Source organism: Pleurodeles waltl, chromosome 12 (assembly GCF_031143425.1).
Source record: "Pleurodeles waltl isolate 20211129_DDA chromosome 12, aPleWal1.hap1.20221129, whole genome shotgun sequence".
Lineage (NCBI taxonomy): Eukaryota > Metazoa > Chordata > Amphibia > Caudata > Salamandridae > Pleurodeles > Pleurodeles waltl.
In genome coordinates this window covers 182944481-182970868 of record NC_090451.1, presented here as the reverse complement: position 1 = coordinate 182970868, position 26388 = coordinate 182944481, and the positions used below count along the sequence as shown (strand labels likewise).

Sequence of the window (26388 nt, the reverse complement as noted above, 5' to 3'; positions counted from 1 at the left end):
GACATGCTGCAGCCCGTTCAAGGGGTACCAGTTACAAGGGACTTATCTGCGTGCCAGGGCTGTGCCAATTGTGGATGCAAAGGTACAGTTTAGGGAAAGAACACTGGTGCTGGGGCATAGTTAGGAGGGTCCCAGCACACCTACAATCAAAACTTAGCATCAGCAAAGGCAAAAGGTCAGGGGTAAACATACCACTGAGGCATTTCCTTACATCTATATATATAAATATATATAGATATAGATATATAAGAGTGGTATGCCTAAACGGGGCTGGAGAACCACAGTGTACAGGTAAGTAACTAGTTTTTTTTCTCCAGTATTGAATAGCTAGCAGTAAATAACTCAGAGCATTTAGGCAATACTACATCAAATATGCTTAAAATAAGCTTCAAAGCATTTTGATAAATAAACCACATTAGCATACAACTATAAGAAAAAAGGGACATAAATAACTAATAAATCATAGCAATAATTAAATAAGGCTTAATAGAAACAGATACCTTAGTTAAAGAGGTGGCGTGAGAATGCTTGTCCGACAGCTGCATCAGCTTTCCATGCTGATTCCAAGCAGTAGTGCTTGGTGAAAGTGTGCACGTTAGACCATGTCGCTGCTCTGCAAATATCTGGGAGCAATACTCCAACAAATATTGCAGTTGACGCGCTATCTTTCTAGTGGAGTGTGCTGTCACCTTCCTTGACAGCGGTCTTTCAGCTTTGTCATGACAAAAAGCAATAGCCGCCGATATCCATCTAGCAATGCTGCATCTAGTAAGTGCATAACCCTCCTCTGGGCGGTGCAAAAGCAATGTACAGTTGATCTGATTTTCTGAAAGACTTTGTACGGTGGATGTAAAATATTAAACTACGCCTGACATTAAGAGAGTGAAGAGCCTTCTCTGAAGAATTTGAAATATGTTGTGAAGGTTACGGGCTCATTTATATGGAAAGAGGAAGGAATCCAAGTGACAAATTTCGGATTTGTTCTTAAAATTGGCTTGTCATTTTTGAATTGTAGGAAAGGCTCAGAGCTAGAGAAAGCCTGAATTTCGCTAACCCTCCTGGCTGACATGAGGGCCACTAGACGTGCCGTTTTCCATGAGATATACTTCATGTCCGCTTATGAATGGGTTCAAAGTGAGGCCTCATTAACTGGGTTAAAACTGGGTTCAATGGCCAGGGTGTAGCCTTTGGTTTTATTGGTGGCGGGGGGTAGGCCCTGAAAAGGCCTTTCATTAATTCTTTGTCTAGCCTACAGGACCATAGAGAGACTTCATCAGGTTTTCTACAGAACCTGGAGATTGCTGCCAAATGCACTTTTATGGAAGACTGCATTAAGCCAAGTGCAGAAGATACGGCAATGTCTGCTCTGGAGAAGAATAAAAAGGGTGAATCTCTCCTGGTGGTTCCTGATACACAAGTGCCAAAATCTCTTCCACATTTTCGCGTAGGATGCATTAGTTGAAAAAGCTCAGACCTGCCCCAGTATAGACCGTCATTTCTCTGATATTCTTAGGGATCCGAACTCATGAGGGACCACGCTGATAAACTGAGAGACTGTTTCTGAGGATGCAGTATCTGACCGTTGCACAATGATATTAGATTACTCCTTGGGTGGAAGTGTATGGGCGTTTATCTCACCAGCAGGAGGAGCTCGGTGTACCAGTATTGTCTCGGCCAAGCTGGGGATATTAGAATGAGGCGACAGGGCTCCTTCCTCGTCATGCCTAGCACCCTGGGAATGAGAGAGAAGGCTGGAAGTGCATAAGCGAACATTCCCGACCACTGGATCAGTTTATCCTTTCTCTGGCTGGATAAGCCTTGGCTATCGAAGTGTCTAGTATGGCCCCTAGGAAAGTCAGTGACTGCTGGAATGAGAGAGGATTTTTCTACACTTGGATGAAGCCCCAGCGACTTGAAAAGCTGCCTGCATGCCCAAGTAGAGACTCTTGTAGCACGGAATGTTGGAGCTTTGATCAACTAGTCATCCAGGTAAGGGAATACCTGGTGACCCTGTCTTCTTAGGAAAGATGCTACTGGCACCATACACTTTGTGAATACTCTTGGGGCTGACGTTAGTCCGAAAGTGACAACCTTGAATTGATAGTGGCACCGTTCCTCCTCGAACTTTAAGAATTGATGAGGACTTCTGTGCATGGATATATAAAAATATGCATCTAGAAGATCTAAGGACATCATAAAATACCCTTTGTTGATCATGTTAAGGATCTACAGCAAAGAGAGTATGCGAAAGGGTTGATTGTTTATGAATTTGTTCAGTTGCCTGAGACCCAGGACCTGCCTCCATTTCCCAGAATATTTCTGTATTAGTAAGAAGTTTCAATAAAACCCTCTGCCCTGTTGAGCGTAACAGACTTTTTATATAGCTCCTTTCATGAAAAGGTCCGATATTTCCTTTGTTATAAGAGCAAGATGAACGATGCGCTCTTTTGCTTGGATGTTAAAGGGGCTTTGGCAGAAATTCCAGAGTGTGACCTAGATGCATAATATCCAATGCCGATTTGTAGCTGGAGATACTCTCACAATGAGTGAGAGAGGCTGAGAGGCAATGATTTTGATAGTGTCTGTGGTGGTGCGAGGTGACTTGTGCCGTAGAGTTGTCACTGTCTCCTTGCAGAGTCCTGACCTTTTCCTCCCAGTGACTTTCTTTTCATAGATGGCTTCTCAGAAAATACAGCCCCAGAGCCTCTGAACTGTTGATGCTGCTGGGCATATTGTTGCTTAGAGTCCTGTCGTGAATACGGCTGGTATCTGTAAGACTGGAAGGAGGACCTCTGGAAATATTGACCTCTTGCCCCACAAAAGGGTGAAAAATGTCTTTGTTGGGACATGCCTAGGGAACGCGCCATGTCGGTGTCTGATTTGATTGCCTGAAAGGCTTCTTCTCATGCTATTCAAACAAATTTTCCCCATGAGAGGGCCTGTCCAATATTTTACCCGGCACCTCAGGGCAAAATGATGTGGCCCTGAGCCATCCCTGTCTATGCAGAACTGCTCAACCAGCCATTTGTCTAAAGGCCAGTGAAGACAAGTCTATGGCTGCATCAATTATCTCAGAGGAAGCATGGCACCTTCTTTTAGGATCTCCTTGGCCTCCTTCCTTTGGTCATCTGGCAGATGGTTTAGAAGTGGAGCAAAATCCAACTTCTATCATATCGATCAAGAATGGTTAACGCTTCCGACGCTCTGATGGATGTGGCTGACATTGCAGCGACACGTTTCCATAAATTATCCAATTTACATCCCTCCTTGTCTGGTGGTATTGAACATGGAGCGGATGGGTTCCATGAACACCTTTGAACTGCCTGCATTATCAATGAATCCGCTTGTAGGATGTCCAATTAGGCAGGCTAGTGAGGTATCTGGGGATTTCTACTTTTTCTCCATCATTGGGACCACAGCTGCTACTAAAGCCAGATTTCTCATTAATTTTAAACCTTTCTCCCAAATATGGTCTACAATTGGATTGGAACAAAACAATTTTCTTGTTGAATCTTTAAAGTCATACAAGAAGCACTCAGCTTGTTTAGTTGGAAGGGGAAAACTGAACCTCTACTATGCCTGCTTCATTATCTCATGGAATCCCCCAATATCCTCTGGCGGGAAGTGAGCTGGAGATTGTGTTGGTGAAGGAGATGAAGGTGCAAAGTAATCATCCCACTCATCTCCAGGTGTACCTGGGTCAGTAAGCAGCTCTCCTTCAGGCTAATCATCCTGGTCACTATCAATGTAGTTCTCTCTTATTGTTATAACAGGCGTTTCCACTCTTTGTTCCCTAGTCTTTTCTGGTACAGGTGTTGCAGGTAAGAACTGCCCAACAGGTGAGGCAGTAGTTCCTGGCGTGAGAGGGATTGGTGCATGAGAGTCTGGGAAGCGTTTATAATAATCGTTGAGCACATGTCTCAAATCAGACACCAGGGAGATAGGGACTGTAATGATATCTTTCTTGTACCGGGTGTTGTTCCTCCTACTCTTGCCCTTCATAGGGATAATTCTCCTGAAAAGAGTCATATCTGTGTGAGGTAGGCTGATCACAAGTTGTAAAGAGTAATTGCCTTCCAAATAACTGGAAGTGCCCTTGCCCTGGTTGTCCCCATTGTCGTCTGAGTCCTGATATTTTACTTGCAGCTGCGATGGGCTGTGTGCCGGCCCGAAAATACCTTTATCTTTATCTTACGATTTCTCAGTGGCTACAAGATGGGCAGGAGGGATTGGGGGTATCTTGCTGGGTGAAGTTACAGCTTGTTTTGGCGTAATTTTGATTCTGGTCGACGGTCCCGTCAACTGTGCCGCCGCCGATGAAATATTCTGTGCTGCAGGTCTTGTCAACGGTGATTTGAAAACTGTCATCGGCAGAGTGACTCACAGTGACGCCGTCGACGAGGGGGCCGCAGACGGGACAGTCGTCAATGGGGAAGCGGTTGACAGTCCAGCAGTAGACACCGGTACAGTTTTCATCGCTGTCAATGACGAGGTAGTTGTCATCTGAGATGCCGTCGATGAAGTGGTTGTGTTAGTCATTGTCGATGTGATAGTTTTCACCGGAAAAACAGCCGCTGACGCACTCTTTGCTGCCGCTGCCTTTCTCATAGACGTGTCCATCGACGATCTCAGCTTCATTGATGAAGATGTCTTCCGAGGCTTAACAGGTACAGAATAGGAAGAGGATTTCTTCTGTTCAGACTTTTGGGATAGGTTCTTGTCTCCAGTCCTTTGCTTTTTTAAGTCCTTTGAATATGAGGTTGTGCCCTCATTTTTACACTTGTGCTCTGGAGAAGAGAGACTGGGACCTTCCTCCTCCTCAGATCCAGACTGAGATCGGACATTTTCTTCTGCAGCCATAACAGCAACCTGGCTTCTCTGTCCTTCAGAGTTTTTGCAGAGAAAGTTCTGCAATATTTGTAGTCTTTAGGCACATGATTTGGATGGAGGCTGTAGAGACAGTCCTTATGAGGGTTCTTAGAAAGAAGCCTTGCTTTCCCACAGGATCTACACGTCCTAAAAAGACTCTTCTTGGATCCATCAGACGCGGCCCAATAAGAAGGTACAACACCTTGAAGATGATTCAAACAGGTTTTGAATCAGTTAAAGAGGTGAAAAGTTCACAAACTGTAGCAACTAAGCAGAGCTCCGGGAGACTTCCTCACACATGAAGTGCGGTTAGAAATCTGACAAAGAGTGGCTATGCTGGGGTTAAGTGGTCATGGTTCCAGCCTCTGATTGTTTTAATAGACCCAAACTTCAGCCAATGTGAATGAGTTAATGTCAATTGATTTTCTATGGCCTGTTAATGTACTTTTGATACTGCTTATTTTAAAATAGTGTGAGGCTCCTACCAGGACGATGGGGAAGATTCACACATGTGAAACTATGAAAGATTCTGTACTGGAGAACAGAGTAGGATTTGCCGGCTGAAATTATACTGAATGAGTTGTTGATGAATCCTCCCGAGTGGGTCAGCCAGTTTGTCGTCCACACCCAGAAGATACTCTGTCTGGCGATTAACTCAGTGGTGGCATGCCCAATGCAATTACTTTGTTGCCAGTACTGACAGGTGGAAAGAGCGAATACTACCCTGGCTTTGGAGGGAGTAAATGGCTGTCATTTTGTCTATTTTGGTTAGTACTACCTTTTCGATAAGCAGGGTAAGTAAGGCTTTGGGGGCAAGATGTATGACAAGGAGCTCAAGGTAACTGATCTGACGTCCCTGACCATGAGGAGTACACATGGCTTGCATGGTTATGTGGTGTAGATGTCACTACCAGTCAGCTTGAAAGGTGTCTAGTGTTCGTGATAATGAAGACTTTCAGAATGGGGTTAGGAAGGGGCAGTCCCGGAACAGAACAAATTGTCGCTGTCCTACCACTAGATAGACCTGCCCATTGAACCTAGGGCTTGTGACAACTGAGCTGAAAGCTACTGTTGTAGCAGCACATGTGGAGCTGGACCCAGGGTATTATGACAAAGCAGGAAGCCATTATGCCTAGTAGGTGCATAAAGGTTCTGACAGAGTTATGATGTAGATGAAAAATAGGAAAGAGCTGCTTGAAGTGGACTGTGGTGGCTTTCCCTTTGAGTGAGATTAATAGAATCCCTAGAAAGGGCTGGACTTGAAGGGTTTGTAGGTGGAATTTGGTGGCATGTATCATTAACCTGAGGCTGTGTAAGAGTGAGATGATAGCTCAAGGATCTGCTAGGCACTGATGCTTGCTTTCCCCCTTGATCAGCCAATCATTGAGGCAGAGTAAAACATGGATGCCCTCCTTCCTTAGGTTGGGTGGCTATTTGTGAAGAACCTTGGAGCAGTGGTGGTGCAGAAGGGGAGTACTTTGACTTGATAGTGATGGCCACTTACCATGATGCCGAGGTAGAACTGGTAGACAGGTTAGATGAGGATGTGGAACTAGACATCCTTGACGTCTAATGAATTCATGAAAATGCCTTGTTGAAGTAGGGGGGGATGACATCCTGCAATGTTACCACACAGAAGTCTTAAGAGAGGATGTAGCGATTCAGGGACCTGATGTCCAGGATGGGCCTGAGGGAAGTGTTTTTCTAGGGGATTAAAACATAGAGAGGGAAAACCTCCCTTACCTGGCTGGTGAGGTGTCACTGGCTCTATGGACCCTTTTAGGAGAAGTGCTTGTCTCTCTTCCTGTAGAAGGGTGAGATGATCACTGCCGAGTGTGTGGATTCGGAGTCGAATGTTGGGAGGGTGTGTAAGAAGTAGGAGGAAGCAGTCATAGCAAAGCACCACCAATACCCACTCAGATTTCCTATCAGCAGGGAAGGAAATATTGACATGCTCCCGTCCCTCGACAGGCGCTGTGTGATCGGTGGGGAGAAAATGGGAGTCAATGTTTTGAGATGGAGGCCCCTTTGTCAGAACCTCCTGTGCCTGTGCAGGCATCACTGGTGTACCTCCATGCTGTCTGCTGCTGCAACTTCTGGCATGTGAGAGTAGGGTACAGGGAAGTAACGTTGGGGCCTACCCTGTAAGTCTGTGGCGAAAGGAGCCCCTAGGTGATGGGGTTTAAAGGGCAACCATGGCTTTTCCAATGACAGTGTCATTTTTCGCAATCTGCATGACAAACGGATGCTCTCCACTGAAGGGCAGGTTGAGCAGAGGTCACTAGACCTCCAGCTTAAAGCCCAAGATATGGAGTCAGGCATATTGTCTGATTACACTGGTTCTGACCCCTCCGGATGAGCTCTTTGCAGCATCAAGGCCACAGAGGATGATAACATTAGAGTTTGTTTTCCATGAATATCTCCTTCTCACTCATATGAGAGATGCTTGATTAGCTCTTGCATCTCTTCTCACTGAGCCCTGTTATGACAGTAAAGAAGGCAAATAGTTTTGGCTATCCTCCAGTGGGTATGGCTCCTTCTGTCACCCTTTTACTGTCAGTGTCCAACCTTATATTCTCCTTATCGGGTGGGGGAGCGTCACCAGTGGTCTTGCTTTCTGTGTGGACAACAAAGGAGTCAAGTGAGACATGGCCACAGATATAGGCCGGGTCTTTGAAAGGCAGTTTTTGTTTTTTTGTTTTTTTACAACTCGTGATGTTATCAGGGACTGATTTTTTCAAGCTTTTGGGAGGAGCTGCACAGTTCTCTTCATTTGGACATAGTCCTCATGACGAAATAGTTTTTCTCAAGGAGGAAATGCTTGTGCACTTTGTGAAAGCTGGTCCCATGTTGGTTCACCTTACAGTAGGCTGTGGCGTCATCTAGGAGCAATGCCCTTACAGGATAGTGATCAAAGTCTGGATCATCATTACAGAAGATAGGTCAAAGTCTGGATCGCTCAAGGAATCAATGTCATAGTTGTCCAATGGTTTAGCTGTAGGTGCTGCTTCAAATGGTATGTGACAAGGGCCGGCAGGACTGAAAGAGAAGCCTTCCCCAGAAGAGAAGTGGGGGGGATCCCTCTGATAAGTGTGGAAGCAATGGAAGTGGTGACGCAGGAGGTGGTGGCGGTGGGGCAGAGATGGAGGTAATAGGACTGGAGAAAGAGGGAGGAAGAGGAATTGGAACAAAGCTAAGAGGGACGGTTTCCCTCTCCTTCTGTTTTTTAGGCTTGAGAGCTGGTGCAGGCTCCAAAACCAACTGTTCCTCAAAGGCACAGTCTCTGTAGGTGCTGGGAGAGCTTTGTTGAAATTTCCTCATTTAGGGTCAGAGATTGCCATTTATGTAATCCTGTGTGCCAATAATAGCCTCAGCAGCTTCAGGATCGACGATGGCCACAGGATCGATCATGGCTAGCTTTGGTGCCAGAGTCATGAGTGTCTTCAGCCTCAAAGTTCCTTAAGGCTTATGGGGGATCCTATGGCTCAATGGCCAAACAGGGTTGATGCCTGGATTCTGAAGTGACGTCTGTTCTGAAGCTGTTGGTCATGCTGACCACACCCGGATGACGAATGAATGCGGCAATGTGGTTGTCAGAAGGCTTGATGCTCGACCCCCTTGGGCAGTGCTCTGTCTTTGCACGAGGCCTCCTGGAAGGCTTGATGTGCATTTAGGTGGCAATCATACTAACAACACCTGTGGAAGTCTTTGTTTGAAGGCCAAAGGTTGTCAAGGTGAGTTGAGGTGAGGTGAACCTCCTGGCCTCTTGTTTTTCTTCCTTCTAGGCTGACTGCCTCTGAACTGGGTGATGGATGATGGGCCGGGATGCCCGATGGGCTGGCATCCTCGCTGGTTCTCTGAAGATGTTGGGGATGTTGTTAGAGGCCTGCTGCTGTATCTTCCGATGGCCCTCTATGAAGTGCGCAAAGCTAGGCACACTGTGCAGGGCGTCCAGGCAACCACATGTTGGTTTACAGAGGTAAAAACTAGACCACCTAATGCTCTAATTTTTATGCTAGCTTGGTCGGGTAGTTAGGCTAATCTTGGAGAAATGCAAAGCATTTGTTATACTCACAATATCAATAAATGAGGGTACACACTCAAAAGAATAAGTCAAAGTCAATTTACAAAAATATTTCTGCTTTTTATAACATGTTTAAGACTAAGATCATCAAAATTGGGTGAGTACTTTTTAAGTTATGAATTTTCAAAGTTTTAGTAAAGCTGGTCTTCTGGGGCGTATTTCTGCCCCATAGGAATCAGTGGAGAAATACTTTGAAAATTCACAGTAAATCAGGCAATGCGTTTACCAATGTCTCCTTTTGCAGGCATGTCGAGGTCACTGATGGGTACACCATGGCCAGCTGGGGAAGTTTGGTTGACTCCCGGTTCTGGTGGGAGCAGCTGCAGAAAGTCGTCGGAGCTAGGCCACTGCAGGGGATCATTCGGAAAAGCACTGCACAGGCGGACTTAAAGTTAAGTCCGGTGGGTTCCCTTGAGGTGTCGAGGTTGCAAGAGGTGAGGACTATTAAGGCACAGCTGGATCTTCCGTGCATGGCACAGGGCGACTGGGTGCAGAGCGAATCAGTGAGACAGGAGCTGAGCACAAAGGTGCCCTTGGAAGCAGGAGGTAGGTACTTTGGAGGGTCGCTTGCAGGTCAGCAGGGGCACTCTAGTGGGAGGTCAGGGTGGTTCCTGAAGTCCCTCGCCTTGGGGCTTCCACCTGGTCCTTTTTCATTCAGGAATGGACTGTCCATCTGTGTGTCTGATGTGAGGTGACCAGTACCTCGGGTTACTGCATGGTCTGGCCACTGGAGGGTGCAGTGCCACCAAACTTGTCACACTGGTAGATTTTGTCCTCACGGTCCTACAGGTGAAGTTTGATCTGGCTGCAGTGTCCGGTTCCTTGGTCAGTGAAGTGGCCTTCACTGGATCTTTGGTTCCTTGGTGTTGCAAGGTGATGCCTTCACTCTGGAAGGAGATCTTTGGTGATGTTTAAAGAGTGGGGGTTTATAGAGTCCGTCTGACATCCAAGCAACCCCTCGGCAGCGACTATTGAGTCCTGAGTGAAGCAGGCAGGGTTTGGTGCCTTTTCTTGGTGCAGCAGGACTTCCGTTCTCGAGCATTGGGTCTTCTTTGTTGCTGGTCTCCTTTTGTCCTTATCTGATTTTATTTGGTCTAGGGATGCCCACTAATTACTGTACTTACTGGGAATTTGAGGGGGTACCTAGTAGTGACCAATACGGCATCTACCTTAGGGGGGCTGCACCCACTAAGTGACCACTTACTGTGGGCAGAGGTCACTTCTCTACACCTCATTGGCTATTTTCCTTCCATGCAAGATGGAGGAAAATGAAATGGAGAGGTCATCTTGCATGCAACACCTTATGGGTGGTGCATGCCAGGACTGACCACTCCTCCTGTACTTTGTTTGGTTTCCCACCTTTGCTCTTGCCAAAAGTGGGGGTTTTCAAAAAGGACAACCATCTGCTACTAGTAGCAGGCCTGGGGGTCGAGTTTCAAGGGCGATAAGCTCTTTGAAGATCGCTAGCAGGGCAGTGCACACTCCTGAGGGAGGGGGTGTTAGCACCTCCACACAGGAAGGGCTTTGTTTTGAATCCCAGAGCAGGATCTCTCACTCCAGGGATTCAGAATCTTGTCTGGTGGTGGCAGGCTGGTTCGGACCGGCCAGCAATCGTGCCAGGGTAGTTAGCTTTTGCAGGGGGCACCTCTAAGGTGATCTTTGGGTACATTTTGTAATAAATCCAATACTGGTACCAGTTTGGATTTGTCATTCTGAGTTGTTCGATACCAAAGAACCCAGGGTTCAGGGTAGCCATCATGTAGCTGTGAAGCTCGTACTGATCAGTGTCCAGCACATGCATGAACATGGCTGCCCTGCTCACTTACTATGTCCCAGGTTTGGCAAGGACACAGTAGGGGCATACTGCTCATGCATCTATGGCCACAAATACCACATAGTGCACACTGCCTTAGGGCTGGAAGGCCTGCCAGAGCTCTTACCTATCAGGCATGCAGTGTATAGTGGACAGGGCACGCAGGCTGTGTGCCATGTCTAGTTTGTATTTTAGGATTGCATCAGAACACTCAGCCTGCGATGGCAGTGTTGGGTGCTTCTGGATGCATGGCCCCATTGGGTGGCACAAACTGTGTTGCTGCCCTCAGGGGCCTACCTTTCGTACCCCGTGCCATGGATACCCAAGTACCATTTACTACTGACCAATAGTGGCAGCTAAAGGGGTTGGCAATTGTTTTAGGGAAAGAGATCTGCCCCAGGGAGCCTGGATAGCAGGAGCCCTGGGCCCTAACAACTTTGAGACTACATCAAATACCATGCAAAAAGTGGGGGCTAACCATGACAAAAGAGGACTTTTTTCACAGTCAACAGTGGAGGGTGTTCTTCGAGCAGAAGGCAAGACAGGACTGGCATGTGGTGTTACTGTGTTCAGGGAAGAAACAGAGGTTATAAACCTTGTGGTGATGGGACCACAGGTATTTGGAGTGGCACTGGGGACAGTATTGGAATGGAGTCAACTTCATCACCGAGTGCATTCTTTGCAGACAAATTGTCAAAGATGAGGGTTGTGTGCCCCTAAACAGGGATGACCTAAGGGTCATGAGTCAATGGATAAATCTGTCTGTGAATGTTGTCGCCAAGAAGGACGAGGACATCCAAGGATTTTTCCAGAGGATCACAATCAAACTGCACAATCTAGGCCTGAGTCGAAGCGTGGAGAACACATCAAAACCCGAAGCCTTTGTAGTACACATCTGAACTTGATGGCGAGAAATAACAATCAAATATGGAGTCAGGCTCATTAGCATCATGAACTAAGGGAGGAGTGACACTGCATCTCGTGACCTGAAAGACTTTCTAAAAAAAATAAAAACTTCAAAACGTCTGAGCCCAACACTAACAGGCAGGAGTATACATGCTACAAACTCTATTCTATCCACGTACATCAAACACAGCATTCATCAATGGTCATAAAATAGGTATTTGATTAAGTTAAAATTTATTTCATTTGTGCTTCTGAAGACAGGACTTGTTTTTAGGTGGGGAAACTATTCCACTACATAAAGTGTAGTGTGACATATTAGAGGGATAATTTGGCCCAAAGATTAGGTGTAGCATAAACCTGTCCAAGTGTAGTAACAAAGCAAGAAAGGTAAATGCCAACAAAAAAACCAGATGACCCACTGATAGAGGTAATAATAGATTGCTATAAAAAGTAAGAAATTTGAATCGAGAAAGTAATTCTGTGAAATGCTGTAGCAACTAAGAGGGTCATTCTCACCCCGGCGGTCAGTGTAATAGTGGCTGTAGTACCGCCAACAGGCTGACGGTACATACCGCCATATTATGACATTGGCGGTTTGGCATAAGCCAAACCTCAATGTACCACACCGACCACCACGGCGGTAACGACCGCCAGGCTGGAGACTTCAGTCTCCAGCCCGGCGGCCGTCACTAGGCTACCCACGGTAATATGACCCCACCCACTGCCATGGTTTCCGTGGCTTTTTTACCACCACGAAAACCATGGCGGTAGGCACTATCAGTGCCAGAGAATTCCTTCTCTGGCACTGATAAGGGTCTCCCCTGCCCCCCTCCCCGTCCTCAGAGTCCTCCCCCACACCTCCTCCCCCTTCCAACCCCCAACATACACACACCTACACGCAGACATACACACACATACATCCATCCATGCACACCACGACATACATACAAGCACACATCATTCACACATGCACACTCACATCCATTCATGCACACATGCATTCCAAACACCCCACACCCGCATGCATGCACACAGAAACATACACGTACAACACCCCCCCCACACACACACACACAACACCCTCCCCCACACCCCTTCCCCTGTTGGAGTACCCGACGTACCTGCTTGCAGGGGGTCCTCCGGCAGGAGACGGGACGCGGCGTTGCTACCAGCAGTGGAGTCTGCCAGCAGAACACCGCCGGGCCGTATTATGGATCATGATAAGGTCGGCGGCGGTCTACTGGTGTGGTGCTGCTGCTGGCAGCAGCGCCACCTTACCGCCATCCGCCGCCATGACCGTAGCCAGAATTCCGCCATCCTTCTGGCAGAATTCCGGCTACGGTCATAATATGGCGGTCGGCTGGTAGCCACGGGGACGGTCTTTTGGGGTCCGTTGCCGTGGTGGTATGCAGCATTTACCGACTATGTCATAATGAGGGCGTAAGTGTGGAACACGTGTATTGGTCAAGATTTTGGCAATGACATGTTGGAAAATATACAAACATTTAGATCTGATACACCAGTAAGCATGTTTTCATCAGAGGCATCTTCAAACAAAAACATTCAAATATGTTCAAAGTCATCAATTAAAGTTATTAATAAACATAGCCACTCGAAACTTTACAAATAAGAGTAATACAAACATATGTAGGTCCTACCGTTTCATCGTTGCATATGGAGTGAAGCTGTGTGCCAAACATGACTGCCGTAAAAGTGAGAAACAGAAGACCCTCAAGGCACAGGAAGATCATCAGGATTACGGTCACGGGAGGGGAGAAATTACTGCACACTGTGAAGCAAACGTAATCATGAATGACCATCTAACAGAATATAAAATAACTGCAACCTTGGAGGTTTTCCGATGTTTTATGCAAATATTTTTTTAATATGTGTTGAAAATGTGAAAGTAGCCACTTGCTCGTTACGGTGTAAAAACCCAGTGATGGCAAGAATTTATTTTAAAAGAAACTGTAAGAGGTAACAAAAGCTTGTATGTTATGTTCTGGAATGGACACAAAAATGTCAGGACGTGTGCAGACTTGTGGTTCGTATTCCTATTGGAGTCCATTACACATCATACTGAACATAATATTTTTATACCTAGTAATTATCAACTAACAGAGAGAACAAAATGCTTACTCCTGAACGATACAGAGGCAAGGGCGTAGCTTTGGGAGGAGGGTTGGGGGTTTAAGGTGTGATTCTTCTCTCCCCCCCCCCCCCCCCCCCAATTAATTGCACCTGCGGATAAAAAGCTGGTTATGGGTGCATTCAGTCTGATACGTGATGTCTGTCAGATTTCACCAGGAATTCATACATACACACAGATAAAAACACACACAATCTCTCCCTCTCCGTTTTAAAAACCCTCATTAATATTGGTTATTGTGCAAAATATTGTGTTTTCCCTCTTAGAACTAACACCAAGCCACATTCGTCTCCCTTTCCACTGCCCCTTAGGCTCCTCCCATGCAGCCTGCTCGTCGTAAAACGTATTTGAACACTATACGACAGCCTGATGGTCGGAAAATCTGAAGCTCACACCCCACAACCTTACTGACCAAGCCACGCCCCTGAAGGTAGGTCAACAATTGCACGGAATGACGAGATGCTTTTTGTAATTTCAGTGGGCACAACCTATATGCTGCATGTAACAAAAATGACCATAACATTGACATCACAGTGATACTTTGTGACAAACTGTTAACATTACTGAGCTGCTACTAGTAATCTTTTTTTATAGATCGAACATTTCAAAACAGCCAGGCTTCACGAGCGTGAAAAATCCTTGCAATGGGAAGCTCTACCTACCTGTAACAATTAGTTTACAGCTTGCAGTGCTGAAGGTTCACCTGCTGTGAACACTCCATCCGTCGGATGCTGGGCACTGCAAATTGTTTTTCTTCAAAGAGGTAACGTTGCATTAAGCATCACTGGCATAGACCGTAACGAGTCGCATAACAAGAAATAAACGTACTAATGATCTCACGGTACAGACAGTCTATTATACTACATACATATCGTCACAGCTGTATCCAACCCGTGGTTCATGTAACCACATCACTTGCGTGGGATTCTGGAATTGGAGAATGGGTAGTCTGCCTGTTGGGCCCTCTCTATACCGCCTACCCATTTTCATGAAAGTCCGGAAGGGTGACCACGTTTTTTTCAAACTTTACATATGTGTCTTGCAATAGTACTGACAGTATTCCGTTTGCATAGACTGACCACACTTCTGTCCACCAAACGTGTAGTGGAGGGGTTAAGGCAGTTGTGCGGGTGTTAGGCAAGCCGGCAAAGGCTGAATTAGAAGTTTAAATTAGTCACATGGGGGTTGTAGGTGAATATATGGGAGTTCTCACCCAGGGCACCCAACAGAAGAATAGCAGGATCCATCGGGAATTTCACTCCCATGATCGCCTCCACCATCTGAATGACCTCTTCCAAGTAAATACAAATCTTTGGGTAGGCTCACCATGTTTATCATGCGCTCCCCCCCCCCCCTCTCTCTCTCGCAAGTCACTATTTATTACTTTCATTCGGGCAGGGGTGAGGTACCGTCTAATGAGGAGTTTTCATGCATTTTCTTTGTGTTGCACACAACTTCACTGTCTTAGTCCACACTGTTCCCCAAGTGTCGGCTAATATCTCTTGACCCAGGACCCTGCTCCAGACTGTTGTAGAGGAAGTGGGGTTGTTCAGTGTGTGATTATTCTATTGCTGTGTACAGAAAGGAAGTCCCTTTTTTATTTTATTATGAAATATGGTTTTGATCAATGTGTTATCGCTGTTGACCTTTGATGGGACCTCTTTGTCCCCTAGGCAATGTAAGAAATGGGGTCAATTTATATTAGTCTTGTGTTTGGAGGTTGAATTGGTCGATGCATCCGCCTCTTGCTACTAGTGTCCCTTCTTTGAAATTCTCTGATGTGTTGGGTTCCCTTCAGTCTAGTAAGAAAAGCTTGAGTCTAAATGGCCGGGAACTAGTATAGTTTGGAATTAATCAGCATCATGGGAGAAGGGAAGGAGGTCATGTTTCGATTTCAATGTACTGCCTCCCAATAGTCCAGAGTATGGTGGTGGAATGAAGTACAGTATTTTGTTTCGGTCTGTGTTTAAGTGGCAGCCACAGTATGTGGGATAAGGAATCCTGGCATAGTGTTGTCCTACTTGCACTGAGAGTGGTATGGGAGGTCTGATGCCAGTCTATCACCGGCCACAACTGTGCAGCTAATGTACAGCCAGAAACTTTAGATAGTCCCTCACCCCCAACCACGGTCTTCCTGAAAAGTGTGAGCCTAGCACTATGAGGTGTTTGTTGTCACAAAAATAGCAAGAGGTTTGTTTTGGATCTGTTTAAGTAATGGTGGTGTACACCGAAGTGGAAGTGCATGAAGGACATATAGTAGCCTGGGGAGCAAGTTCATCTTGATGCGGGGAACATGTTGCCAGGCGATCTCCAGCTTTCACCTTCTTCATAAGTCCTTGTACAGGACTTTTAGCAAAGGTGGGATGTTAGCCCCATAGATGTGTGATTCCTAGATACTGGAGTGAGAGGTTATCCCAACGAAATCCCAAACCTTGCAGGTTTGGCCTTGAGAGTCCCAGGGATCGGAGACACCCAATGCATACAATTTGGCATAATTCACCTTAAATCTTGAGACCAACTCAACTGTTTGAGTTCCAGAACCAAGGCTGAAATTGATGTGTCCGGTCCTGTCATAAAGCAAAGCACCTCGTCGGCAAACAAAGGCAGTCTGTATTCCTTTGGGCCAAGACGGAGGACCTGGATTTCAGGGGTGGTACTAAGGGTTCCATTGTGAGGGTGAAAATAAGAGAGATTGGGGGCACCCATGTATCGTTCACTTCATTAGAATGAGTTTACCAGATAACGTGCCATTGAATTTTGAGTGTTATGAGACGTGGACAAAGATTGCCATAACATACTTGAGAAGGTTAGGGTCCACGCCCGTCTTGGCAAGATTTTTTTTTAATGTAGTTTCAATCCACTTTATCGAAGGCCTCCGCATCTAGCGAGAGCAGGACCATTCGTTCGCTGTGTTTTCTGTGCATTTGATCAGGTTTTAAAATAGACCCTACATAAATACAACATTCACTATTTGCCAGCTTTTGAAGGTAATACAAACAAATTCTACTCTGTCTTGTGTTGCATTTCTTGATAAACGGAATTAAAAATAGCTAGTATATTTCAAGTAAACTTGACCAAAAAAAGAAAAAATGTAATAGGGACTGGGTGGAAATGCCATCAAATGGACAAGGACAGGCATGGGCCACTTTAAAATGCCCTAATGGGAAACATAACAGATCCACAATAGTACCAGTTCAGAAACAAAACAAGAGGGATCTTTCTCACTTTTCATGAGTAATGATCAAATAATCCTCCAAGGTGTGAGAAGGCCTCAAACACAGGTAAGCTAAAACAGATGGGTTCTTGCTTTCCACCGTTGACCTATGATCATGTGCACAATTTATTAGCTGGCTTTCGATATCTTTTTATCCATCCAACAACAAGAGCTAGGATCGTCAAAAGAGGTGAGACCTAGCCAGGTCATAAAGAGTTTCCTTGACATGGGCAAGCCAAGGGATGCTAAGACCATTATTGCATGCTAGGCAATCTTTAATAACAAGTTGGTTCAGAGCCGCTCCCACATTCTGCGAGATGGAAATCCAGAGAGAAAAAGGCCTAGATTTAATACAGTCCTCTACATAACTAAGACCAAGGCCCATATTTATACTTTTTTAGCGCCGCATTTGCGCCACTTTTTGACGCAAAAACGGCGCAAACTTACAAAATACAATTGTATTTTGCAAGTTTGTGCCGTTTTTGCGTCAACAAATGACGCAAATGCGGCGCTAAAAAAGTATAAATATGGGCCCAAGTGCCTCATGGCATATGCATCACAAGAGGAAGTTGGCGGTGACAGAAAAAATCTTTTTGAAAAAGCAGATTTTTTCCACCTTAATAGCAGCACTGTTTGTGATACCCCAAATCTTAGAACCACAGGTTGCAACCAGGACACATTACGTTTTATAAATTTGTAAGAGCCGCCAGCAAGAAGGTCCCTCCTGGAAAGTGCAGAATGTTAAAAAGGGACACTACTGCTCAAGAAAACTTATCCTTCAAGGCACTATATTGGGCACCCAGGAACCCAAAGAATCAAAAATAATTCTGGTTTGGAGAAAAAACTGTAAAGCACTCTAAGTCGAGTAGCCATTATGTTCATGTATGCTTTAGAGAAGGATGTTGATAGGCTGTTGGGGCCCTGCACCTGGTAGGGTTTGAGTTGTTTAATCGAAGTCCTTACAACAACTGGACCATTTCAGAGAGAGGTCAAGATCTCTCATGTTGGGGGAAGACCACGGACACTAAATAACATTCTTGCGCCATCTTGTCCAGTGATTGAGCAGTTTGTAGACTGGAGTAGTATGGTGAAATGCCCTCAAAATGTCAGGCGTTGTGGTGTATACGAGCCCTGCCTCATCTGTAACTGTCAAAATAGTATTTCTGGTTTGGAGTTTTCTTAATTTGTCAGCTAATAACCGGTCTGCCTTATTACCTTTCTTGTAATATTTCTGGTTTATGTAGAGCATTTTATTTGATGTCTCCTTCATCAGGAGTTGTTCTAGCTCGACTTTAGCAGTCATTAATTCTTGGTATTCTCTGTGAGAGCTGCATTGTTTATGGCGGAGTTCGAGTTCTTGTTTTAAGTTCTTTAATTCTGTTTTTTTTAGCTGATATTTGAGTAAAGCATGCCATTTGGGAAACAAAGGCTCCCCTAATTACCGACTTGGCTGAAGCGGAGGTGGGATGCACAGTATTTTACATGACTGGATGAAACTACTTTGTTGGGTGACCCAACCCCCATGTCCACATTTGCCTATTTAAGCCGGTCTCACTTGAAACAGAAGTCTGCTTCAGGGGTTGAGAGGAGCCTCTGACTTTCACAAACCTCTAAATATGATCAGCTCGACAATGATATCCAGAAAGAACCACACAATAAGGGCTCAAGGCAGTGTATGTTACTTCTTTCGTCATGTTCATTCAAGACATGAAACAATGACCTTCTCTCTTGACAATGGAAAACCTTCTGCGTGCCTTGTAGTGATATGAAAAGTAGAGGGCACAGGAGACAGCGGGATACCAATATTCAGTATAGTCACAGACATTAAAAGCAACAGGTAAGGGGCTCTGTTCATGGGCTGAAGGAGGTCTGGATGAAAATGTCAAGACAGCCAAACGCTAAGAATTACACCACTGATGAACCTGAGAGGGGCTGTCAATGCTCATACTCCTGGCCAAAGTAAAGGCCCAAAATATGAATGTTGGCTCTATCGCTTGTTGACGCTCAATATCAACAAATGGGGTGATGAGACCACAGCAAAACTGTTGTACTGTTTTATTATTGTTTTCCCTTATCTTTTCCTAAGGTTTGTGCTTTTTGTAATGTACAGAAGGAGTATCCAAAGTAGGCCTGGGAAAGGAGTCTGCACAGATTAAATGAGAAACATTTTTCTCTCTGATTGGTGCCATAACCCTTTTACAGGATTCAATGTTTTTGGACTATCAGGCACAACCAAATGAGATCCAGGCAAAACCAAGATAGAGGTAATAATACCTTCAGTGACTTGGAGTCTCTATTCCATGATAGGAACTCTGAACTTAAAATTTCTAGGGTATGTTACTAGAAGACGCTGATCAATCCCCAAAGTGATCCAAACCTGTGCTGTGCGGAGGCACAAGCACCCCTTACACAGTAACGTAATAAACTTATCAGGTTGGAGAAGGTTGTTCAGTACTGAGGGACTTCTGGTCTTTAGAATAGATGCATTTTGACTGAGATGCTTAGAGTTTCTTGACCCTGAAGTGGTTACCTCCTGAATACAGTTGAACAACCCAGAGGGAAGAGGAGACCACCACACCGATAGGCAATGCAAAAACAAGTTCTGCATCTGGCCTGAAATCTAAAAAGAAACAAGTTGTATCCTGCCACAAGTCCATGGTCTCCTGTAGCACCACTTCTACTTTTGATATGAACAGAATACTGGACGCTGGTGACCTCAGCTGGATTCCCATGCAGAAGGGATGGCAACTGATCAGGTGAAAATTTACTAAGCTGGATACGCAGGCTTTGTGAGGATGAACTGCTGACACAAAAGTCCTACTTTTAAGCCCATATTTAACAGTACGCACACAAAAAAAAAAAAAAAAAAAAAACAATCAACATGAAAAAGCTGTGCCTTCAGGAAGGGAAGGCAGCGTAAGAAGATTAAACACCTCAGAACAAGTACTGCTGCTCCTAGGTGGAAAACGGACACTAGGCTGGGACAGTTGGCACAGAATTCTATGAGGCTGATCTTGCATGTTAGGGGAGGATTTTGAGCTGGTTCCACTTTCAAAATTTTAAGAGCATCTTTGGGATTTTCTTCTTCAGCAGTCTTACCTGGGAAAGGAGGGAGGGCAAGACGACAAAGGACCTTACTCTCTTTTTTCAATCACAACTGAATTGTAGCCCACAATACTACTTATCCCCACCTCTCTTGTAGTAGTAATCTGCATTATACCAACCAATCTACCAACCCATCTCAGTATTTGTTTGAAAATGTTGTATTTCCAACCTGACCTGTAACACACATATGCTGAAGGTAGATGCCTAGATTTATTTAGGTAAGTTGTTTGGAGCAATAGTAATACCAATTAAACAATGACAAAACTGAACAGAGGGATGTAAATTAGAAGCAATTGGCCATCACCCAAAAACCTTTGCTTCTCTGCAGTGAACTGCATCAATACTTAATGATCTGAAAACTCTCATTAGCTGTTATGATGTTGAGCATTACTTTGAGGTGATCTTTATAAAGGTATAGTATGCTTGTTTAAAGATGGCAAAGAGCAGAACAAATATTTTGAATTACAAAATAGCTTTGGCTCAATTTCTCCTCTTGTACGCATCGTTAGACCAGAATGCTACTAAGTGGCAGCATTTTTATGTCGATCTGATAGGCTTGCCAAAAGTAAATCCGTTTTTTTGTTTAGAATTTCAATAACCTAAATAAGATTTTAAAATGTGTTAGATTTATCTGCAAGTGGAAGATTTACTTGTATTTAGTTGTGACTAACTATGGAGAGATGTACAATAGAGGAAGAGTATGGCAATAATTAGCATAGATGGGGGAATAACTTGATAGCCAAATGAAAAATAGGTTTCCTAATTAAAGTAAGGGAAATATTTTTAAAAACCTAAAAGGCAATAGCTAACAGATTTGTTGTTGCCAGTTTTCAAGAATATATATTTATCTTCTCTCATTAACAGCACAACAGGCAACTGATAAATCCAATTATATTTTACAACAAGTAAAAGAGAAATTCAAGTTAAGTTTACAAACGACAGGCGGAAACATTCATTCGATCTTACTCTAATTTCGGTTCACTCCAGTTGCATTTGCAGAATGTGAAATGAAAATGGACCAATGGTAGAAATAGGAAATAAGTAATATTTCTGGGGAAAACAATGTGACAAGGAAACAACAAAGCACAAAGGATTTCTAAATACAATTGGCACAAAAAATGGTAGCTAGAGAATTAATCACAGAAACACAATTAGAAAGTCAAGCACTGCAAAACCAATAGGTCTGGTCTTTTTACGCAGGTGCAATGGTTACGTTTATTTTTTTGTTTTCTACATTTATCGTAAGCATGACACAAAAATAAAAGGAAAACAGACTCCAACACAAATGTGACCACCACACGCCGGCAATAAAAATGTTGAACGCCAAGAAAACATTCACTGATAGGGCTGTTTTGCTAGTGATTTTTTTTTATTCTTGCAGTTATGACATGCATTTTACCACTGCTTTTTAAGGAGACTAGAAAAATCATTACCCAACGAAGCATTCAAATTGCTGTCCGGTATAATGTTAAAAAACGATTGATAATACCAACTTCAAAATTGAGACAAAACATGAATCACCACCTAACTGGGCATCTGAAGAGTAAGCAAAACTGAACATTTCAAAGATTATTATATCAAAATAAAGTAGATATACACACTTAAAAAGAACTTTGTGACTGAAGAGAAAGGAACTATTTTTAAGTGGATGAGAAAAATGTACATAAGATTTCTGCGGTCACTCAAAGTGAAGAGTCACTAGGCAAAGCGGGCTGATTCATTGCCCAATGGCACATGCAGTGACCGGAGGAAGCAAATGACATTTCAAGAGGCTAACAGATGGAGTCTACTGACCAAAAGTCCATCTTGTGCGTATATTATATATGAACTATTTGGAAAATGACACAGTCTGGCGAGACACAAAGGTTTCTCAAAGGCCAGACCTAAGGACATTACAACAGTCCAATGGAGGACCAAAAGTCCATCAATGTATGTACGTTTTGTATGATTTGCTTTTTAAGAAACCTTGAGTCTGGCGAGACAGGTAAAGAAGGCACATATTTCTGGGCCATGCACAACTTTTAGGCCAGGTGTGCGAATCCTAAATTAAATTTAAAATACACAGAAAGTCAAAAGAATACCTGAATTTAAAATTATAGATATTTTTCTACAAGGTCAGCAAATTCACGAGTAAATAAAAGACACGAATCCGTCTCTCACTGACTTTTTCCTAACCTTCAGTCTCGAACAGACAAGAATGAACTCCCCTCCCCTTCACATCCTTTCTGAGAATCAAGGCCAGTGCCGGTTCTTCAAGCTATCACTCACCATTTCAATGTCCTGAACAAGCAGAATGCAACACACAGAAATGAGTAGGTTCCTTTCTTCCTGTTTCTATAAAATCAGAATTTCTTTATGAACAGTGAAAAACACAGCTGGACTGAAGGAAACGCACGTTTGCTTTCCCCCGTTTCCTTCTTTCTTACAAACATGTATTTCCCATCATGAAGTGTAAAATGGAATTCGAATACTCTTCCCTGTCAGTTGCATTATACCCAAAACACAGACGGTGATGGAGGAATGCCTGCAATTTGTAAAACCACTGCCAATCGCTCGGGGTGGCATCCCAACCCATCGTTCTTTTGTTCACCATGCCACCTCAACGATGCCAGTGGGTAGACAAATTGCAAGCATTCCCTCATCACACGTTTTGTGTTTTTTAGCTCTACTATAAGTGCCTGAGGAAAGGGACCCATGTGGTCTTCGTAGTTATCAAACAAAAATAAACTAACGGAATTAAGACAACTGTTTGCGTTATAGTCTGCAATGTTTCAAGTCTCCTTACCGCAGCCGATACAGTTCACTTTGTGGCAAATGACTTGGGATCTACAACCGAATATAAGCTGCTCCACATCAACTTTGGGTTAAACCTTGAGCAATCACGGTGTCTGTATATTTATGTACTATTTTTTATATGTCCTAAAATATTGCCTTCACAAACTGGTTATTTCATTTAAGCGCTAAACTGAATTGTAATTAAAAGAATAACTGGATGAACATCGGAATAAGTTAGACTCAAAAAGCCGCTCAGCTCCTTACAGAGAAACTGGGATGTCAGCACTCAAAAGCCAGTATCAGTTGTCACTATTCAAAACCTGCTCCAAACACCAATATCTGTAATGCCCACGTTCCAAGCATGGGCCTCCCAGATCTATTTCTCGAGATCACTAAACTTATCAATGCATCACTCGTCTCAGGTGAAATTCCTCAAACAATGAAACAGTCACTAATAACCCTGCTCCTCAAACAAATCCAATGAGTATGCAGCAGTCATGTCAAGCTGCAGAACCATTGCCGGTCTCCAAAACACAGCAAACCCCCTATAATCAGTGGTGAGGTTCCAACTCTCCTCACATCTTGAAACTAAGACAGAGAAGAACGAGTTACTTACCTTCGGTAACGACTTTTCTGGTGGATACATTAGCTACCTGTGGATTCCTCACCTCATGAATACTCCCATGGCGCCAGCATTCGATGGAAATCTTCTTACTAGTCTCTGCACGTCGACGAGGACGTCACTCTAGCCCACGCGACGCCGTCTGACGTCATACAGGCAATAAGAGGTCCTCGACGACGTGCGGACGTCAGTACCAATCATTTTTTACGTGCATGAGAACAACCAGGCAATGCAATGAAAGAGCAAGGCAACATCCCATTATATTGTAAAAACACACAACAGTGTATGAATAACTGTAAATCCTTTTATATAAATATATATATATAAAACTTTCTCTTTTAAAATATATACACACACCAAGTATATACACAAAGATATATACATATATACATATATATATAAATATATTATATACACATCTATTGCACCCTCAAAGACCAAGAGGAGCGCACCCAAGGATTACTTGGTAAAACCAGAAAGGCAACGGGGAGGCGGGTGGGACCGTGAGGAATCCACAGGTAGCTAATGTATCCACCAGAAAAGTCGTTACCGAAGGTAAGTAACTCGTTCTTCTGATGGATACAACTACCTGTGGATTCCTCACCTCATGAATAGAGTCCCAAAGCAGTACCACGCCCGGCGGTGGGTGCCTAAATGGTCAAACCAAGAAATCCTGCAGCACTGACCGTGCAAAATGGCCGTCCCTTCTAACCTCAGAATCCAAACAGTAATGTTTTGCAAAAGTGTGAAGGGACGACCAAGTTGCGGCCTTGCAGATGTCGACCACAGGAACACCCCTGGCCAAGGCCGAAGTGGCCGACTTAGCTCTGGTGGAATGAGCTCTAATGCCCTCAGGAGGATCCTTCTTTGCCAAAGAGTAACATATTTTAATGCAAAGAACAACCCACCTGGATAGTGTTCTCTTGTGGACTGCCTTTCCTCTCCTCTTGCCCACGTATCCAATAAACAGCTGATCCTCCAGCCTGAAATCCTTTGTTCTATCAATAAAGAAGCTCAAGGCTCTCTTTGGATCCAGACGGTGCAGTCTTTCTTCCTCTTTGGAAGGATGAGGCGGAGGATAGAACGTGGACAAAGTAATTGCCTGAGCCAAATGGAAGGGTGAAACAACCTTCGGGAGGAAAGCAGCCTTGGTCCTCAACACCACCTTATCCCCATAAAAAGTTGTATAAGGGGGCTTTACTGATAAGGCCTGCAACTCACTCACTCTCCTTGCTGATGTTATAGCTATCAGGAAGACTGTTTTTAAAACCAAATACCTCAAGGGGCAAGAATGCATAGGTTCAAAAGGGGACCCCATAAGGAAAGTCAGGACCAAGGACAAATCCCATTGCGGCATAATGAATGGCTTTGGAGGATATTGATTTAGAAGACCTTTCAAGAATCTGATAACAATAGGGGATTTAAATAAAGATGGTTGGTCTGGAAGACATATGAAGGCTGACAAGGCCGATAAATAACCCTTAATGGTAGCCACTGCACAACCTTTCTGCGCCAGAGATAGAGCAAAAGACAAAACGTCCGATAGATGAGCATGCAAAGGATCAATCTGCCTCTCTCCACACCACGCAACAAATTTAGACCACCTATTAGCGTAGATAGATTTAGTGGAGTGTCGCCTGGCCGCTAATATAACATCCACTACCTCAGGCGGGAGAGAGAAGGAACTCAGGTTGCCCCGTTCAATCTCCAGGCATGTAGGTGCAGACTCTGGAGGTTGGGGTGTAGAACCTGCCCCTGCGACTGCGAGAGGAGGTCTGCCCTGAAAGGGAGACGGAGCGGCGGGCACATTGAGAGTTGGAGAAGGTCGGAATACCACACCCTCCTTGGCCAATCCGGAGCTATTAAGATTACTAGAGCCCGGTCTTGGCGAATCTTCCTCAATACTCGAGGAATCAAGGGTATGGGAGGAAACGCGTAAAGCAACTGGCCGCACCAGGTTATTTGAAACGCGTCCCCCAACGCTCCCTGCATCGGATACTGAAGGCTGCAGAACAACGGACAATGCGCGTTCTCTCGAGTGGCGAACAGATCTACCCGAGGAAACCCCCACCTCTGGAAGATTAAACGGACTTGATCTGGATGGAGACGCCACTCGTGGTCTGCCGAGAAGTGGCGACTGAGACTGTCCGCACGCACGTTCAAAACTCCGGCCAGATGGTTTGCTATCAAGCAAATCCGATGGTCCTTTGCCCAGGACCATAGTCGAAGAGCTTCTCTGCAGAGAAGGTACGACCCCACTCCTCCCTGCTTGTTTATGTACCACATCGTGGTAGTATTGTCCGTTAGGACCTGTACCGACTGACCACGAAGGGAAGGGAGGAAGGCCTTGAGAGCCAGACGTACAGCCCGTAACTCTAACAGATTGATGTGAAACATCTGTTCCTCTGGAGACCAAAGACCTTTGATCTCCAGATCCCCCAGATGAGCTCCCCACCCTAGAGTGGAAGCATCCGTTATGACTGTGGTCACTGGTGGCGACTGCTGGAACGGCTTTCCTTGTGAAAGATTGTTGCTTGCAATCCACCACTTCAAATCCACAGCAGCATCTCTGGAGATCTTGACAGTACCCTCTAGATCCCCTCTGAGTTGAGACCACTGCCTTCGGAGGCACCACTGAAGAGCCCTCATGTGCCAGCGAGCATGCGTGACCAACAGAATGCAGGAGGCAAAAAGACCGAGCAGACGAAGGACCTTGAGGACTGGAACTACCGCTCCATTGCGAAACATTGGAACCAAATCCTGAATATCTTGAATCCGCTGAGGCGGAGGAAAGGCCCGACCCAATGTTGTATCCAGTACTGCCCCTATGAACAGGAGGCGCTGAGAGGGC

General features: G+C 44.8%; 1 protein-coding gene across 1 annotated transcript in view; it reads right to left on the bottom strand.

Moving 5' to 3' along the window:
• ZDHHC7 (zinc finger DHHC-type palmitoyltransferase 7) overlaps window positions 1-26388 on the bottom strand; it is a 281517-nt gene that overhangs the window by 15351 nt on the left and 239778 nt on the right. Inside the window, exon 7 of the mRNA XM_069216286.1 lies at window positions 13331-13461. Coding sequence (XP_069072387.1) covers window positions 13331-13461 — 131 coding nt within the window. The remainder of the gene's footprint in view (window positions 1-13330; window positions 13462-26388) is intronic.